At 37.0% G+C, this 18,909-nt stretch overlaps 3 protein-coding genes across 10 annotated transcripts in view; 2 read left to right on the top strand and 1 right to left on the bottom strand.

Moving 5' to 3' along the window:
• Positions 1–8,893, top strand: part of LOC116306418 (calretinin-like) — a 19,094-nt gene extending 10,201 nt beyond the window's left edge. For all 3 annotated transcript variants that reach the window (XM_031716472.2, XM_031716471.2, XM_089033745.1), the window contains exons 3-12: positions 1,385–1,455; positions 2,318–2,407; positions 2,840–2,947; positions 3,196–3,252; positions 4,023–4,106; positions 4,859–4,914; positions 5,616–5,655; positions 6,531–6,593; positions 7,743–7,814; positions 8,198–8,893. In XM_031716472.2, coding sequence (XP_031572332.2) covers positions 1,385–1,455; positions 2,318–2,407; positions 2,840–2,947; positions 3,196–3,252; positions 4,023–4,106; positions 4,859–4,914; positions 5,616–5,655; positions 6,531–6,593; positions 7,743–7,814; positions 8,198–8,344 — 788 coding nt within the window. In that variant the 3' untranslated portion in view covers positions 8,345–8,893. The remainder of the gene's footprint in view (positions 1–1,384; positions 1,456–2,317; positions 2,408–2,839; positions 2,948–3,195; positions 3,253–4,022; positions 4,107–4,858; positions 4,915–5,615; positions 5,656–6,530; positions 6,594–7,742; positions 7,815–8,197) is intronic.
• The window catches only part of LOC116306420 (beta-2 adrenergic receptor), a 15,709-nt gene continuing 5,230 nt past the window's right edge, over positions 8,431–18,909 (bottom strand). The window contains exons 1-3 of one of the 6 annotated variants that reach the window (XM_031716474.2): positions 14,871–15,359; positions 11,875–12,133; positions 8,431–11,574 (exon numbers count right to left, since the gene is read on the bottom strand). In XM_031716474.2, the coding sequence (XP_031572334.1) occupies positions 10,469–11,539 (1,071 nt within the window). In that variant the 5' untranslated portion in view covers positions 11,540–11,574; positions 11,875–12,133; positions 14,871–15,359 and the 3' untranslated portion in view covers positions 8,431–10,468. Of the gene's footprint in view, positions 11,575–11,703; positions 11,730–11,874; positions 13,965–14,870; positions 15,361–18,909 lie in introns of those variants that run through there. The other 5 variants (XM_031716475.2, XM_031716479.2, XM_089033744.1 and 2 more) reach the window with 5 other exon arrangements.
• LOC116306422 (uncharacterized) overlaps positions 14,402–18,909 on the top strand; it is a 25,626-nt gene continuing 21,118 nt past the window's right edge. The window contains exon 1 of the mRNA XM_031716484.2: positions 14,402–14,561. Within this exon, the coding sequence (XP_031572344.1) occupies positions 14,472–14,561 (90 nt within the window). The 5' untranslated portion in view covers positions 14,402–14,471. The remainder of the gene's footprint in view (positions 14,562–18,909) is intronic.

The raw sequence follows: 18,909 nt of genomic DNA, 5'->3' as shown, positions 1-18,909 counted from the left end.
ATAGTTAAGAATTTCTCTATCGGTATCTTGTCTTGCATCAAACTTGATATGAAACAGACGACTACCACTCTAATTGGTAGTGACCGCAGACCCTACATATCGCTTTCATCTACTCTATATGATAGTTTCAATACTCTTTTCAATAAAAACAATATTTGGCAATGTTTTGCTGCATTCGTTTCTATTCTGATTGGTAGTAACAGCAGACCCTAATGTCGCGGTCGACACTTCTTATTCGTTTGCTACCAACTCAAAAACCAATCAATTACGACGGGATTCCTGGAGCTTTTTGAGCACTATCTTTCCAAGATTATCACATACCACCAATTTTTCTTTTCTTTCTCAGATAACCATCGTACCCGCAAAACATAATCACTGGGTTATTTTACTTCATATCTTCAGTAATTGTGGCCAGCGAGGGAGTCAATTAGGTTTTATTTTTGTAGAAGAGACTATTGTCTATTGACTATTGATGCGAAAAAATCCGAGCCTGAAAGATCATATCACTATTATTAGCCAATCTCTTTTTGTGCTTTGAGACCATTTGTCAGACGATCATATCTCAAAAGCAACCGCGACAAAGTAGGTTTTGGTGGACGTCAATTAAGGCGTTTCCATGACATTCCATAGATACGCGCCAATTTAAAGCTTTGTGTTTTCCGACAATGTCATGTCAACACTTTTCTTTGCTAAATTCTTTAATTTTGACATATTACCTTGTTTGATGGAAAAGAAGTCGCTTGAAGTCGGAATTCCAAAAAATGAGTTTCTTCGGTTGGTCCTAATTTTCCTTACAAAATACATATCAATAGAAAGCTAAGTCTCCTGTGAAAATAGTTATTTTATTGGTTAGAGTTATATTAAAGATTATCGAATCTCATAAAATGTTTATTTTTGAAATATAAATATATGAATAAACCCCAACAACTGGACCGGGTGCAATGCTTTCACACTTAAGATCACGTGCAAACATCGATTACAGTTAGTTACGGATGCGCGAGCTAAACGTTCCAGCTATCATACTGACGATATTATCGATAAAATCGGTGATATCCTGTTTGATGGATCTACAAATACCTTCAAGCATCTTACAACTGCTTTTGAACTTGAGTGAGGGCCATATTTGAGGTTAACTGCAACGTACACCACAGGAAACCCAAAAACCTACCTCAGTGTAAAATCCTTCGCCAAAGGAAGCCCAAAGGCTTCCATCAGTCTCTTATTATATCGTGGTGGGTTGTCATAACGCGCCCGCCTCGTCTCTGTTCTTGTTAATGATTGTATTGTCTCTGCTGTCAGTTCAACCCCGTTGAGCTGCGCCACTGCTGTACTTGCAGTGAATAGTGAATAGCGATAACAAGTTCTTTTTTAACATCTTTTGCAGGTAGTAACTACATCGAAGCCAAGGAAATCGATGCATTCATGAAGGATCTCTTTAAGATGAAATATGGAAGTGTGAGTCTGTTTCTTTAGATTGCCCTATATCACTATAACGTCACAGCTCGTTTACACTCAATTGAAGAATCGTTGTCGGGTTCAGAAACATAGAACATAAAAGCTGAGACCAAAATGGCACATGGGAAATGACATATGATTATATTTAAATTTATTCATTTGCGCCATCCGTGCAGTAGGTTTATATCTAGAATGCCAAACGCGTATTAAAAACAGTGGATGATGCCACGGGTCGCCGGTCACAGCATGCAACTTCCCATATGCCATTTCGGTCTCAGCTTCTATGTTCTATGGTTCTGAACCGAAAACGATTCTTCAGTTGAGTGTGTAAGAGAGACAGTCGTGAAAAACAAAAAATTTGGACCAATTTTACTCTGAATTCATAGCTCTATGTGCCTGGTTTTCAAACAATTTATATACTGGTGTTTATCCTATATTGGTGTTTTTGGTGGATATTATTGTTTTTCTCAGCCCTAAAATTATAAGTTTTTCAAAGGTTTCTTTCTGCTACTGCTGTTTAGGCCCTCTCCCAAGACCACATTTCTTAGCGTTAAGACTGGATTGTTTTCATGTGACGCCATGGTGAAAAAAGTCAATAATCTTAGTGATGGCGGTGATGATGATGATGTTGTTGTTGATGATGTTGATGATAACGAACATGATGATGATGGTGAGCGCAATGATGATAAGGATAAGGATCTTTATGAAGATGACGATGGTGATGACGTTGATGCTACTGCTGCTGCTGATGATGTTGATAATCTTGATGGTGACAATAATCATGATCATCATGAAATTGACCATGATGATGGTAATGATTATGATGATGATGATAACACTTCGTATTCCATCACTATTGTAGAACTACAGCAGTGATAAAGTCTTGCAGCTCAAGGACTACATCATGAAGAAATACGACAAGAATCATGACCAGAAGCTTGACATTACCGAGGTACCTCACATCAACACACCCTTAACTGTATATACACCCTCTTGCGTCACGTGGGTCAATTTGCAAAGCATTAGCAAAACAGTGGTTTACGTCACATTGCGAAGTGTTACGTAATCCAGTGTTCAGTCTTCAGCAAAATAAATAAGAATTGATAGGCCAATTTTTCTCTTTGACAATGTGATTGGTCTGGCAGTGCCGAGACCTTGGCGGTGACCGTGTCTGAACCGTGTTTATGACGTGTTTCAGTTATTTGATTGGAAGGAGAGTAAATTTTCGCGCAAAATAATTGGTTTGCTATTGGCCTTGCCGTGTCACGACTGGATTCGTGACAAAAAGTAGAAGGAGTAAGGCAAAGCAAAGACAAATGTGCATTATATATAAAATATATAAGTGTGTAATATTAGTATTTTGTAATGTATATATTTTTTCTAGCTGGCCGAGATTTTGCCTGTTCAAGAGAATTTCCTCGTGAAACTCCAGAACAGAAAAACTGGAACCGCCATAGGCTCTCAGACAATGAGCAGTGTTGAGTTCATGAGGGTAAGTTTTTATTCCGCACAAAAACGATTTAATTTCGATCATTTGGCGAACGGACGGATGGACAAAGAACGGATGGCTGGATGGAAGGGAAAGGGCCGGAAAGATCCTGAGAAAACAGACGTCCTTTCGCTGCCCCGTTCCCCAAGGATGGGATGCTTGGATGTTTTGGTCATTTGAGCATTAAGAAAGATTTTATTTCCTTTTCAAATATTTTTTATAGAATCATTTTATTTTCTTATTCTATTAAGATTTGGATCAACTATGATCAGTATCGCGAAGGGGTGCTTGGAAGGAAAGAACTAAGGGTAAGTTCAAGTACTAACGTTTAATTTTTCCATGATTTTAGTCAACGCAGATGGTCAAAATGACAAAATGGACAAAATGAAAGAAAAAGAAAGAAAGAAAGAAAGGAAAGAAAACGAGAGAAAAATTAAGAAAAGAAGAAAGGAAAGAAGAAAAGAAGGTGGCAAGGATGGGAGAGATCTGAGGAAGAATGAATAAATGAAGGAAGGAAGGAAGGAGGGGAGGGAGGGAGGGTTGTGAATAGCCATACTTTACCAACGGCAAAGTAAAGAATGCACAACTTCAACAATGCAACTGAATACTTTAAGAATTTCACTGACCTTTATTGGAACACGAGAATATTCTACACAAAAACGAGGCTAATCCTGAGCAACAAAGAACTCGAAACTGGAGGATTTTTTAATCTGTAATTTAAAGGTTTCCCGCCATCAGCTTATATTGTCATTCGCGCGGGTTCCCTGTGGACTTCCTTTATCGAAGGCCAGGTCTCTAAGCTAAATGCAAGATGGTGGACAGAGTGTTTCTTTGTAATATCTGCAAGTTTTGATTGATATTTTCGACATTTCAAAGCTTTAAATGGCAAAATAATCAACAGAAAGAAATCTATGTTCACTTTCAAACAAGGTAAGCTTACGAAATATGGATATGGAGTTGATGGCCATGCGTGCGAACGACAATTTTATCTTGAGGAAAAGTTTGATATGTGTACTGATCTGTAGACATCATGTAAACGCATTAATGCAATTAATATGGTGATGCATTACTATTGTAGGGATTTATAGCTGATATCTTACAACTCAATGGACACACCCTGGATCCCAAAGCACATGAACCAGAAAAACAAGTAGATTGGCTGGTATGTGAGACAACAGTACTATGGTATGAAATATGGTCCCCTTGAACTAATCCCTGATCAGCTCCCGGTTGTACGAAGATTTGATAGCGCTACCCGACGAAAATTTTTATCCAGTTGATAAATTAAATGGATGGCAACATCGATTTAGCCACTGGATAAGGATTTATCCTTCGAATGATGCCCCGGGTGTCAAAAACAAAAGAATTCACAATTCTCGAGGATTGAAATCTTTAAATAGTCTTCATTGTTTTTACGCCAAGGTGTTTATATAATAAACCTGTTTTAGGGTTATGAATCACTAGTAGATCAGAAAAAGGCTCGAGTGTTTACTAGCAGAGCAGACATGACGTGAGTAATAGGTGGTGAGGTCGCGCAAATGGCGTCCTCTCTAAACCAATCAAAATGCAAGGATATTCATAGTAACCAATTTATTACTTATTACTTATATTTACAATAATAGATCAATAGCGATCAAAGTGCTCTGCTAGTTTGTATTCTAGCTCGTTTGTCTGCTACTTTCTGTGATATTAAAACAATGAAATGAGTGAACGATTCGATGGAGAAAGGAGTGAGAGAGGGAGGGAGGGAGGGATGGATGGATGGATGGATGGATGGATAGGATGGCTGGGTCAATGGATGGAGTACATGCATCAGCATGAATTCCTAAAATGCATACAATGCAAAAAATTAATGAATTAATGAAAAATGACGCAAAAGAAAAGTCGTAATATGAAGTTGATTATTATTTTTAGCTCCAAAAATTTGACAAAGATCGAGATGGAGAAGTGAGCATGACAGAAATTCAGGGGTAAGTGATTTCTTCTTTATTTGAGCGCTCTTTATGGGCTATCTGTGGTAACTTTGCTGTCACCATAATATTGAATGCATTTATAGATGGTTTGCAATCATTCCTATCTAACACAATGAAATACAATAAAGAAAAACAGAGGCCATGACGGCCATTTTGGTTGATGTTGGTTGGATACAACAACAACAACACCTCAGTTTTTTGGCACTCCTTAAAGTAGCGAAAAGGGAGTAATATATGGATGGGTGCCAGACATTTAGAAATAGCAGAGTTAATCGACCTAAATGGCTAGGTCAATCGGAAATAAAATTAGTTTTTTCCCCCTTCTTTGTGTGTGTGTGTGTATTTGTACTCCACATCCAAATGTGACTTGAAATTTTTGGGTTTACGAGAGATTAGGATTTTCTGTAAGTTGAGTAGAGCCTGGGTACGAGAATGCTTTGGCCACTGGTCACTCTCTTGAGAATAAGATTCTTTGTTTGAATTGTATTGATATTCATATTTATGTATCTTATATACAACTGTTAAGCAAAGAAATATACTCAAGGAAATGACACGTGGTCTGTAATTGGAGAGCCATTACAGCCAACCTAAAGAGGACTCAGCGGCGATGGGGCTAGGCAGGCAAGGATTGCCCCGTTACCAAGATTTCGTCTAATTTCGTGTTTCATCAAATTTACTATTATTTATCATTCTGCCAGATTCCTGAAGGTGGAAGATAACTTCCTGCAGCCATTTGATGTAAGTAGAAAAGAAAAGTTAATGCATATGATTCTTTCATCATCATCATCATCATCACCATCATTATCATTATCACCACCAACACCACCATCATCATCATCATCATTATCATCATTATCATTATCACTACTTGGTTAGCTCGGTTGGTTGAGTATCGTCACTGTTGTGCGGGAGGACAATTGATCAAGCCTCAGCCGGACCAACACTCAGCGTCATAAAGTAATTGAGGAGATGATGCTGCCTTAATATCTCCTTAATATCTGCTAATTGTCAGACCATCAAATCTTCTCAAATAATGACGTTAGATCCCGTCTGTCTTCACTCATTGCTAACCTGTATTGGCAGACGTTAAACGACCCGTTGTGTTGTTCACAAAATTAGGGGATTGTCACCTGGTACAACAGTCTGGTTTCGAAGGCATATTACTTACTCCACTCATGATTATAAACTGCATGGCAATTATGTTGTAATAGCAGTGCGTGAAATCCTCTTCTATTGAAACTGACATGCGCGTGGATGAGACCATCTTTACCATCAGAATCATCGTCGTCCATCCTCACTATTATCATCATTACCGTCATCATCATCATCATCACCATTATCATCATCATCATCATCATCACCATTATCATCATCACCGTCATCATCATCATCATCATCATTATCATCATCATCACCATTATCATCATCATCATCATCATTATCATCATCACCGTCATCATCATCATCATCATTATCATCATCATCGTTATCATCATCATCATATCATATCATCAGCACTACTTCTTTATACAACACTCTTCCAACGTCGGTTCTACAATATCACTTTCTTTTCTTTTTACTTAGTATTAACGATGATATTATTCCATCTCTAGATAAGGGAAGGCCACAAGGTCAAGGACAGTGAATTTTCTAAGATCTGGTATCATTACGATAAGGTAAGGACTTAAGTGTAGCGACGCCAGGTTTCACAGTCCAACATCTCGAAGTGGTGAATTGTAGGTGGTCATGTCCGCAATTTGCGGGGAGCAAAACGCAAATCCTTAATATGTGTATTGATTTTCATACTTTAAAAAAATAACGTCTTCCGCCTTTTATTTCTTTATATTGTAAAAGAAATCTTTTAAAATCAGTTCGCGCACTTGAAGTGGGAAACCAATATCAAGTATCAACATATAAACAACACTCTTTCGAAAAAGACAAGTTCATGTACTTAAAACCTTAATATTGCTGAGATCAACGAAATCCATGTACTTGGAATTACGATTTCCGAAATTAATTGATATTGAATCGACTTCCCATTGTATGAAGAAGCTATTTCGATTCTACTTCTTTTTTTCTATTTCAATTCTACTTCTAATATAAGAGCCAATTTGCGTACATGCAGGAAAACCATTTCAGTGCTACTCACTTTCACGAAATATAATCTACTTTACATTGTGGAAAACCATTTTAGTGTTAGCCTTGGACATGAATTCAAAACCACTTCATTTATGAAAAAGCCGTTTCGATGTTAGCACCTAATGCCACTTCCTATATCCACTCCCACGAAATGAAATCTACTTTACACAAAGTAAAGCCATTTTAGTGTTATCCTCTGAGGTTAATTCCACTTTACCATAAGAGGTAGCAATTTGAAGGCCACTTTTAATTCGACCAAGTATACAGTGAAGCCTTTTCACTGTTCTTCACTCGCAAGAAAAGCCTTTCCAGTGTTAGGTATCAATTAGAGATCAATTCCATTTTTTTATAGAAAAAAATTAATGCCACTTCTTAAGCTACCATACTTGCAAGGAAACGTGTTCCCCAAATCCAAGGAAAGTTTTTTCAGTATCTAAAATTAGTCCCACTCTTCATAAGACTAAGAAGTCATTTTAATGCCACTTATGAACTGAAACCACTATACATGGAAAGCCAATTAAGCGTTATTCACAGCCAAGAGATTACGAAACATTAAGCCCATGCCATATACAAGGTATCCGTCAGTTTTTAATGCTACGTACTCCCCTAAAACAAATCCACTTAACATACAGGTCGATCGTCTCTACCACAGGGATCCTAATGCGTATTGATATGGTTGTTTATAGGACAGAAATGGATCTATCCATGGTGCTGAGCTAGATGCTCTTGTGAGAGACCTCTACATCAAAATCAAAAAGGTACTAGATACTTTTATTATGGCAGGGGAATTTTAACTCTTTAAAGATTTCTAATCCCTATGTTTTTTGGGATATTCTGTAGTAATCTGGCCACTTAACCCCTGATTTCTTAGTTATGATAAACTCATGGTAATCATTGATACGCGATTGAATGATAAGTGATATCTTTTGCGCGCTTCGTTCAAACATCAATGCTGTACCGTGACCTTGACCTTGGTCTTGACCTTGAACAAGTGCCTTGATTTTCTATGTCCATTACAGTCCACCTTGATTAGATCCATAACTCTAATTAATTTACCTAAACTTAATTTATATAACCCTTCCTCTACCCCTCTCTGATACAACAACATAACTTATTTTTATCGTCGTTGCTATGGTAATAGAGTCCTCCTGACATGAAAGACATCAATGACTGGCGTGACATGATAATGAGGTTTTCTGACAAGAACGGAGACGAAGCGGTGGCTAAGGAGGAAATGAATGACTTTCTAACTAAAGGTCTTTCAAATGCTCTCAAGAGACTTAAATAGGCAGCCAGTTAAATGTCCAGGACAGTCTTTAAACCTTCCCATAACACTTGATAAATTACTAGAAAGTAAACCTCAAACAAACAAAAAAAAAAGGAATTTTTGCTCTTTAATGAATGAGCAGCTATCTGCCTTCCATTTTAATAAGTAAAGCTGTTACTGCACACGTAGAATTAAAGCATTTATCATTTGAGTGGGAAACATACGGTACTGACCGACAGCACGGTACGAGTTGCTGTAACATTAAAATGGCTTCCCATGAGAATGATACGACATGCCGTAACATTGAAATGGCTTCCCATTGTCTAGTAATTGATCCAATCTCAACGCGTAGTTACGGTTACGGTAAGAAACGATTCGGTTACATTATGCCTACAACGGATTTGCCGTATCGTTTCTCTCTCATTGAAAACCGCTTTAACTAGTCAACGCATTTTAAAAGATACACTTTAAACTTTCTAAACATTCTATTTAATATTTTTTTGTTGATAAATATAACACTATCATTCACTTGTTATTTCGATTCAAATAAACAAATAAATTTAATCTTAATACATTTTTATCGTCAGAAGAAATGTTCAATAAACATAAAAGATGAGATATATAATTGTCAGTGATCTGTATTCGGTATTTAACACTCTCATAAATTTCTTAAGTCCTCTCCGGCTTTCTGTGGTTTTTCGCTGCTCTCCAACACTACTGAAGGCTTTCAACTGAATATGGCGCCTACAGACCCTATAACCTTTACCTTTGGCGTTACAATTCCAATTTTAGACCACGTGGCTTTCCAATGTCAGTGCATTGGTGAAAGTAGTGGGGTTTCAGGAGAGCCATGTCGTAAAACAGAATAATAGAGCAGTTTTCGTATGACTGTGAAAAGTTCAGTGCCGTAAGCGTGAGGTGCCGTGACCGTGATGCTTTCTAGAATTTTAATTGGCTGATTTTTTCACGCGCAATGTGATTGGTCTGGCATTGCCGTGACCTTGGCACCGTGTTTATGCCGTGTTCCGGGTATTTGATTGGATGGAGAGTAAACTCTCGTGCAATGTGATTGGTCTGACGTATCCCTTGCCGTGTCATGGCCGTGTTCGTGCCGTGAATTTTTCACAGTCATACGAAAACTGCACTATTCTATCACGCCCCACAACATGGCTGCCATACTAAACATCAAAATTTTATATAATCACCATCAATATGGAGAAAAATGAGATTCCAAAATGAGATTCAAACGAATGATCACGCGGACTACTCCGAGATTGCTTCCCGGGAGCGTCGTTTTGATCGTTGTGCGAGTCACCACTCAACATCGTAGTTGTATTGGAAATATGGCTTTTGTCATGCCATGTTTAAATAAACTGGCTATTAGTATGACAATCACTATCTCTAAATCGACCTTAACTGTCAACTTATCCCTAGCATCTATCCTTATCGTTGTTTCCTACTGACTTTTTTACATAATTAATATACCTATGACATTTCATGGCTATGTTTCGGACCTACACAGTTTGTTAGCAATGGCCCTCTAATGGGGCGTAATGCATGATTTGCCCATTTAAGACCACGTGTCACTCTTGAGAATAAGATTCTTTGTTTGATTGGTATTCATATTCATGTGTCTTCTCATGTGCACCAGTTAAGCAAAGAGATATATACTCTAGGTAATGACACGTGGTCTGAAATGGGAAAACAGTGGATTAGCTCTATTATCGTGTGCGAGTCAGTACAACCATAGCACTCTCAATTTTTGTTTTGTTTTAAACTCGACCATTGAGCATGCGCACGATAAAACACACATCTGAGATCAAAATAGAACAAAGACCTCTTTGTACTTTAGCTAGTTCGAAGAAAGAATCCTTTGACGAGCGTGCAAACTGTGAACAAATCTCTGACGTCTATAGTAAACTCAGTGCTGTAGTAAGATCTTGAGATCATTTCCTTCGTGAAATACGTCACTTGAGCAAAATAACAATGTGCTCGAGCCAAATATGTCGTCTAGAGAAACTTTTCGTCTTGTCCAACTTGTCCGAGAGCAAATTTCTAGCTTTTCTCCATTCGCTCTAAAGACGATGCAGTCAGGGTCTCGCCTGTCCAGACATGCGCTTTAAGACAACAGACGACAGAAAATTTTCAATCTAAACACAGGAGACACCGGAGTTTCTTGAAAACGATTTTTTTCAGCGCGAGTCTAAAATCAGGCAGCCTCAGAGAATATACCACTGGATTAATAAAAGAATTGCTGTAATTCAAAAGCTTGCAGAAGTAGATGACATCAATTGGGGGTATGCAAAATAATTTATATTTCCTGCATCTGAAGACAATGATGTTGATGATCTGGAATGGTAACCACGTGACGATAAAGACCGCTGTCACGATGAATAACGTCAGAGCTAGTTTCTTCTCGCTATCAGCTCGACTTCGTGACCGCTCGACGTCTTTCCCGGTTAAAGCTTTTGTTTGCAGTTTATTCCCTTTGAATTTTCTCAAGGATACAGGGCTTGACCTGGATTTTCCGTTGCTGGGATTTGGAGTCAGTTCGATGCGGTCTTTTGATTTCTTCTCTTCTGAAAAGCTGTCAGTAGCGGATAAGCTTCCATGATGCTTGTGTTCGTCCAAATAGAGAGTTTTTGTTACTCTAATCCAGATGACAATGTAAGCCACAAGCATGATAAACAACGACAAGGCAAACGTGATGAGCATGAAATAGAAAAACACATCGTGGTCCAGGAGTTTGTAGTTGTAGAAGAAGTACAAACTAGACAAAACACCGGCCAAAATCCACACAGAGCTGACGAGGATGTAATAGAGTTTCTTTGTTGAAACTCTATGCTGTAAAGGATACGTTATGGCAAATACCCGTTCCAGTGCTATGATAGTAAGCGTAAAAGTTGACGCCAGACTACAAAACACATCAGAAGCTTTGATGTATTTAACAAACGTGTTGTCACTTGAAGGGCTAGCTGCCAGCTGGAAGATGTACGTAGGCACTGAAATTGTTCCCACCATTAAGTCTGCGACAGTTAATGACAGGAGAAAATAGCTGGTTCTTCTTCGTAGAAATCGCTTTCGTGTAAGAACTGAAATAGCTATCAAGTTTCCTGCGATAATGCACGCAGCAAGGACGCCGAACGACACACACCACCCTACTGGCTCAGGGAACATCATCCCGCCTGGTTGCGCTTGAGAACTCGAATTGTTCATTTTTTAATGTTTCTTTAATGTGCTGTCATGTAATTCTAAGTAGAGAGGATATTAAATTTGGTTAGTAGTTGTGACTGCATTGAAGGATAAAAAAATTTACAAGACACGAGGAATCTATCTGGTCTGTGTATCTGACTATTTCGGTCCTTGCCTAAATAAGATAACAGTGGATGGGTGGGAATGGCATCACCTGTAACAAATGGCATCCACTGTTATCTGGTATGGGAAAAGGTCGTTGTCTTACCAAGATAACAGTGGATGGGTAGGAATGGCAGCAACTGTTATGGATGGCATACACTGTTATCTGCAAATATGGTAAACGGTCGTTGTCTTACCAAGATAGCAGTGGATGGATGGGAATGGCATCAACTGTTATGGAAGGCATCCACTTTTACCTAGTATGGTGAAAGGTCCTTGTCTTACCAAGATAACAGTGGATGGGTAGGAATGGCATCCACTGTTATGGATGGCATCCACTGTTATCTGATATGGTAAATGGTCCTTGTCTTACCAAGATAACAGTGGATGGGTGGGAATGGCATCAACTGTAATAAATGGCATCCACTGTTATCTGGTATGGTAAAAGGTCGTTGCCTTACCAAGATAACAGTGGATGTGTAGGAATGGCATCAACTGTTATGGATGGCATACACTGTTGTCTTGTATGGGAAAAGGTTGTTGTCTTACCAAGATAACAGTGGATGGGTAGGAATGGCATCAACTGTTATGGATGACATACACTGTTGTCTGGTATGGTAAAAGGTCGTTGTCTTACCAAGATGACAGTGGATGTGTAGGAATGGCATCAACTGTTATGGATGACAAGCACCCACTGTTATATGGTATGGTAAGGGATAGTTGCCTCGTCGCATTTTGAATTTTTTTCGCCCGTTGTACTATTAACTTGATGGCATCTTGATTGTAACTTCTTGAAAGCAAATTTTATTCCATAGAATCCGATCTACTACAAGGCCTTTTAATTTAACTCAATCAATTTCTGATCGCTTTTCCCCCCGAAGATAAACACATAAACGTAAAGACAATTGCTTACCTTCAAAGACTTGCACACTATTTATTTTGTTATCTTATCACATCGATTCGGCTTATTTGTATCCATTCTTATTATTCAGAATAAACTAGAAATACTAAACACTTTGTAAACCAACTTACGTGCTATACTAAACTAATGGTACTTTGAAGTCTATCGCCGCTAATGCACAATTTAAAAAAAATTTCAGATACCGTAAAAAAGTGTCAATAATAAGTCGCTAAAAGTTTTAGTCAAAAGTAACCGAACTTGCAAATTACATCGACACATTACTTCGTACTTAAGGAACAGATCTGATGAGAGGAAAATGCCTGTAAATTAATGTGGTACTTATGTAAACATGAAAGATGAATTTTGAATGCTGCACGATTTGTTTTCTATAATTATCTACACTTTAGCACATTCCAAATACTGTTTTTTTCCTCCTGGTCAGTCGGTTTTTCAGTCAGTACTAATCAGTAGAAAAAGATCGGCGTTCACAAGGAAGAAAAAGGCGGGAAATAACTGCGCATGATCGTCACCTGCAAAAGCGGTAAACGCGTTAACGACTTATGCATTTTATTACTTTAAGAATTACATCGTAAATATGTTTTACACGATGACAAAACTTTAAGCTATTTCATCTAAATCTCAATTCTTTTTAAACGTTTTTTTTTAGTAAAAGCAAACCTTGAACCCAAGAAGCAAGAATATATTCTAGCGTTTTTTTCTATTATTTTTAAATCGTATTCGTAATTGCCTTTTCTTGATGTCAAGCGTGAGGCAATTTGACAGTTTGTGAGTGACTACTTAACTTTATGATTTGTACGCAGTACTTAAGCTAAGAAAAGAAATCCCACCTTTATATCATACTGTAACTTATGGTAAACGCCCACAGCAGCCCTGACAATACAACGTCTTCTTGCTAATCAGTATACCTACGTTTGAACTTTATTTTTCCGTTTTTTTCTTTTGGATCGTATTTGGAGTCTCAATTAATTGTCTCTCCTCTAGTAACCGCGCTAGCTATTCCTACATTTTGTTTAAAATATTTAGAAAAGGTGCTGATATTGTTATCAAGCTAGTCGAAAATGTATTCAAAACTAGGTGAATTAGCAAAAGTGTTCGACGACATCGACTTTCAAAGTCGGTCTTTGAATAATTATTGCCAGTAATTTTTCAAATGACTGTTTAAAGCGTAATCCGCAATATTCTGGATACATCTATAGCTTTTCTTGATTGAACTAAGCCGGATTTTGTCTTATTTTCTTTATTTCTTTATCGAGTTCACTTGTACCATGCAATATTCTATGTTTCCGGGTTTTGATATTTTTCAGCTAATTTATAATGTTGGCTAGAAATTAATTAATCTTTTTAGAAAATTGCTTTAGTTCCTTTAATGTAGATTTAATCGTATAGTGTTTTTTTCTTCTCCACAAATTGCTTTTCGAAATTATTAAATTTACATTTTATTTTCTGTTGAAGTTTTCGAGTGAAAATTATTATAATTTATCATTTTATTTATCCACAGTCTTGAAATTTAAAAAAGCTATTTCTTTTACTTCGTTTTTTTCTCGGTATCTTTGAAAGAGAAACCTAAAATTGGAATAGTGCGAAAAATTTAGAGATCGTTCTGCAAGCTTCTAGACTTTATTGGATTATTTTTTATCAGTTTTATATCAGCTAAGATTCAGTTTGTGTCTGTCTTAAGCTCTATACTACTGCCAATATTGTACCCACATTTAAATGGTTTCCAAAAATCTTTAGGATTTATTTCAAAATAACTCGACTAAAACCACAAAATCAGCAGGAGCTTCGTTAATATTTCATTTCATTTCGATTCCTATTTTTCAATAGGCAACTCGCCTTTCGTAATTGCTCACCGAAAATCAAAATATTGCACCAATGCCCATGCTATACTTAAAGCTGAGACAGTTAACCAGTCAACGAAGGAAACTGTTTTTCTACGAGGGGGGCAAATATCACGAAGAAACGGTAATATTTACCAATTGCTACTAAATAGCGGTAAATGTACAAATAACATTTTGGTTTGGGGGCGAATTTCCTTAGAAATAACCTGCCTATTTTGTCACAGTAGACAATATAAAATTCAACTGGTTTTATAAATATATAGTGTGAATAATACAATGACGTTTTGGAAATAAATTCATCAATAGTAGGAGAGGAAAAAAACGTTTTCAAAAGACTTCTCTTCCATTTTTCGGCCAAATTTCAAGTCTATCTGGCAGTCCATTATAATTTTCACAAACGACAAATGCTTTAGATTTAATGATTTTTACTTACTTTGCTTGTTGATGGTCGAGATTCCAAGTAACCCTTCGAGTGGGCAATTCGTTTCGATGAAATATCACCTCAATATAAAAGTCGTCTTTCGTCACTCGCTCTGTTTCTCCGACAACCGAGGCGCTTTCAACAAGAATCAAAACACACAGGCCTCTTCTTTTAGTGTAAATACCAAAGTATACACAAGCCAAAGAAAGCTTAAGCTAATTAATTTTGTATTCTTAAGAAATTTGGGATAAATCATAAATACTAACCATGATGAATTTCGAATTACTGGATTACTAGGAAACGTCGAGGTAAACCAAAATCGCAATTAAGAGTTGGAATTCGAGATGTTCAACCTGGAGGTCGAGTCTCACTTGATAATCAGTTTTAAATTCATTACTAGCTGTTAATAGTGACATTTGAGTGTAGTATGTTGCCAATAATTCGCTACCCCCAACCCGTGTAAAGCGGGTAACAAATTTTAACAATTCACTTGTCATTTGAATCAAATTGATATTGATTAAAATAATTTATCACAAAGCCACAAAAGGCTCTACTTATATTTCCCTTAATGACGCGGTTTATAAATACATAATATAAAGTAAAAGAAAAACGAAAAGAAATTTTCTTTCTTTGGAATTTTAATTAATAAATTCAATAAATTCTCCTCGTTAGTAGGCAATAACGCTGACTTATCGGGTGAGAGTATTGACAAACTGTTCAAGAAAGCTATAAATATACATTCTACACCTTCATATTTCAAAAAAAATTCAACCAGTATTAACTACCTTTAATTCAATTTCCTCCATGCATCACTTATGGAGATAACACGTATATTAAAAATTATATCTTAATTATGATTTCCTAGCGTCATTTTTGTTATTTTCTGGCTTCAATTTGCTGACATGTTGTGAGCTATATGTCACGTAACAGATTTAAAGTTTACATTTTAGTTACCTCATGGTTTGGCAGGTAAACGAACGGGTGGAAAATTGTAATGCCGTCCAAATTAATTCACAAATCATGTTCACTATGTAATGTTTAGAATATGAGTGGTCGTTTTGTATCGCTAGATATAGATCTGAGCCGAAGATCTATATCTACCGATACAAAACGACCACGAATTAGGCTCTGGTTCCCCGATGATTCCAAGTTTAGCCACATGCGAAACATTGCTACTTGCAACAAATTTTGCTTCCAAGACGCAAAAATGTTTCTGCTGTGCGGCAGAAACATTCCGTGCTTCCAACACGCATGGAAACAATGTTTTCCAATGTTTCCTCGTTTAGTCACGAAAATCAACATTCTAAAAGTTCGTTACTTAGCAACGCTAGCTCTATCTTGAAAGTGCGCATGCCCTAACCGATATTGAGCAAACATGTTTTCCGATGTTCCGTGACAGTTTTGTCACCTTTGGAAACATTTAAGAAAGCATGTTTTGGAAACATGTTTCCTCGTTTAGCCAGGGACTTACTTCTAAAACGCAGTGTTCTATAAGTTCCAGTTGAATAGGCAAGAGTTCTCTAAGGCCCCGTCCACACGTATTCGCAAATTTTTGTATCCGCAAATTTTTTTTTTTACGGATACGGGTTGCGTCCACACGTGTCCGCAAATTTTTGTGTCCGTATCCGCAAATTTTACGAAAACGGATACGTGTGGACGATGAAAACGATTCGAATACGCTACGTGTGGACGCAAATATTTTCGTATCCGCAAAAAATAATTTGTGGATACAAAAATTTCCGGATACGTGTGGACGGGGCCTAAACGCTCCTGTTTGGTGACCAAGAGTTCTCTATGTGTTCCGGTTCAGTGAGCACTTGTTCATCAGCACAATCAGCCCTGATTTCCCCTGGGTCCGAAATCAAAACCGCCCCCGGGCTTTTTAGATTGTCGAGTTTCTTTATCGGGTATAAAGATCCATGCACGTGATGGATTTGAAGGACCTGATAGGTCTAAATGCTCATTAATTATTCGTGAGTTTTAGAAAGGTGGTCTGTCATCGTTTCTAAGGGAATAAACATGTTGGATAGAAATCCCACATATTGATAATACATCTTTCTATTTATGTACTGATTTCAATAGATTCTCATAATTCCATTAAACATAATGCATTTATACCATGGTTGTAATTTTTTACAATATCAGACCACATGTCCTTTTGAGAATAAGATTCTTCAGTTGAAAAGATATTCATATTCATTTGTCTCACTCATAAGCAACCCGGCGCTAAACAAAGAAAATAAACTGTTGGCCATAATGGCTCAAAGGAAAAAGTATATCGTCGTCAATAAAGTATAACACCGTTACCTAAACGACCACCAACCATCGGAGCAACTCTTCCGTTTCCAAGACAACATTATTCTGTGTCATAGTATTTATATAAAATTTTATATTATTTGAAATAGTATTATTGGTATTATTGGCAGAAATTTAATAATATAATGTAAATAGTTCATCTCAGATAAAACCTGTTATACCCCCTATTTTTATTTTATTTTTTTTGCTTTTGAGTTTTCATGTTATCTATTATACATATAGTATTTTTAAAACCTTTTTTTAACTATAATATAGAAATATATGCACACTGAAAAAATCCAGTCATGGATCGAAAAGTCTGAAAAATTATTTATTTAAAGTGAGGATGCATATATGCATTCATTACATACATTCTCAGTGGAAGCTGTTTGAAAACAGCTGTATATGCACAGATATATATCATAAAGAAACATATTTACCTCATAAAGACACATGCATGTATACTTACTTATATACGTGTACGTGTACATTCTATATATGCATGTCACTAGCTTAGTGAATTTCTGCATAAGCATAGAAACAGTAAAATCTTGTTAACTTTAATAGCCGTGAAATCGCATAATTTACACGTTACCGTTATTATCACCAAAAGTTGACACAGTCTTCCTAAAAGATTAGCGTAACTCCCCCAAGAAAACACTCTCACCTCAGACTGATTTCAAGCTACAGATCACGGCAATTTTAGAATTCACTAGAAATAAACTTCTTCATCAAACATTCATAAATGCATCCAATATAATTCATTTTTTCTCTCTAAAACATCTGACGACACTTAATGAGTTTTAAATTCTCCTAGAAATTGCTCTTTTTTTCCTTTGGACTTTACCGCCATGTCAAAGTAATGTCGATGATTTAATCCTATTTTCAAAAAAGGAAAAAATCTAATTAATTTCCCAGCAGCCGTTTTGTTAAGCTAATCCGTGGGCAATTACGTCAATATATGGCGTATACTTTTGACAGAGCAATTGACATATGACTTGGAGCTCTAGAATTTCATGTCCGTTTGTCGAAAAAGCTATAAATTATATTCTCTTGAATCACCACTTACCGTTGCTATTGTTAACTGTTCGTCACAAGATAAAAGTCTGAATTATTTAAGTATGAAATCAATATGAACTACGCTTTCGTTTATCTATACTGGTTCCTCGGTTTTACCTGTCCTTGTTGCCATGCCATAGTATATTTCTCTAAACAGTAAAGATTGAACAAAGTAACTGGAAGCTTTGTTTAAGTTCAAGGGGAGATTGGCAACAAACATGGTCTACATCGCCTTGTGGGGCTGAACTTGAATGCCGTCGTCTTTTCATCCTAATGCTAATCCAATATTCTTTTTCGGGGCGCGTGTGCCTTAGAATTTGGACATTTTGAAAACAGACTAACGGAAGATAACAGTGGATGCCATCCATAACAGTTATCCTGGTAAGGCAACGACCTTTTAGCACACCAGATAACAGTGGATGTCATCCATATCAGTTGATGCCATTCCTACCCATCCACTGTTATCTTGGCAAGACAACGACATCTTACCATACCAGATAACAGTGGATGCCATCCATAACAGTTGATGTCATTCCTACACATCCACTGTTATCTTGGTAAGACAAGGACCATTTACCATATCAGATAACAGTGGGTGCCTTCCATAACAGTTGATGCCATTCCTACCCATCCACTGTTATCTTGGTAAGACAAGGACCTTTCACCATACCAGATAACAGTGGATGTCATCCATATC

The sequence above is a fragment of the Actinia tenebrosa genome, unplaced genomic scaffold, assembly GCF_029948245.1.
Source record: "Actinia tenebrosa isolate PJP-AT-01 unplaced genomic scaffold, QUT_ActTen_1.0 PGA_scaffold2__45_contigs__length_23673736, whole genome shotgun sequence".
In the NCBI taxonomy this organism is placed as follows: domain Eukaryota; kingdom Metazoa; phylum Cnidaria; class Anthozoa; order Actiniaria; family Actiniidae; genus Actinia; species Actinia tenebrosa.
Note: the sequence above shows the minus strand (reverse complement) of the source record. Positions and strands in the feature narration are given on the sequence as shown.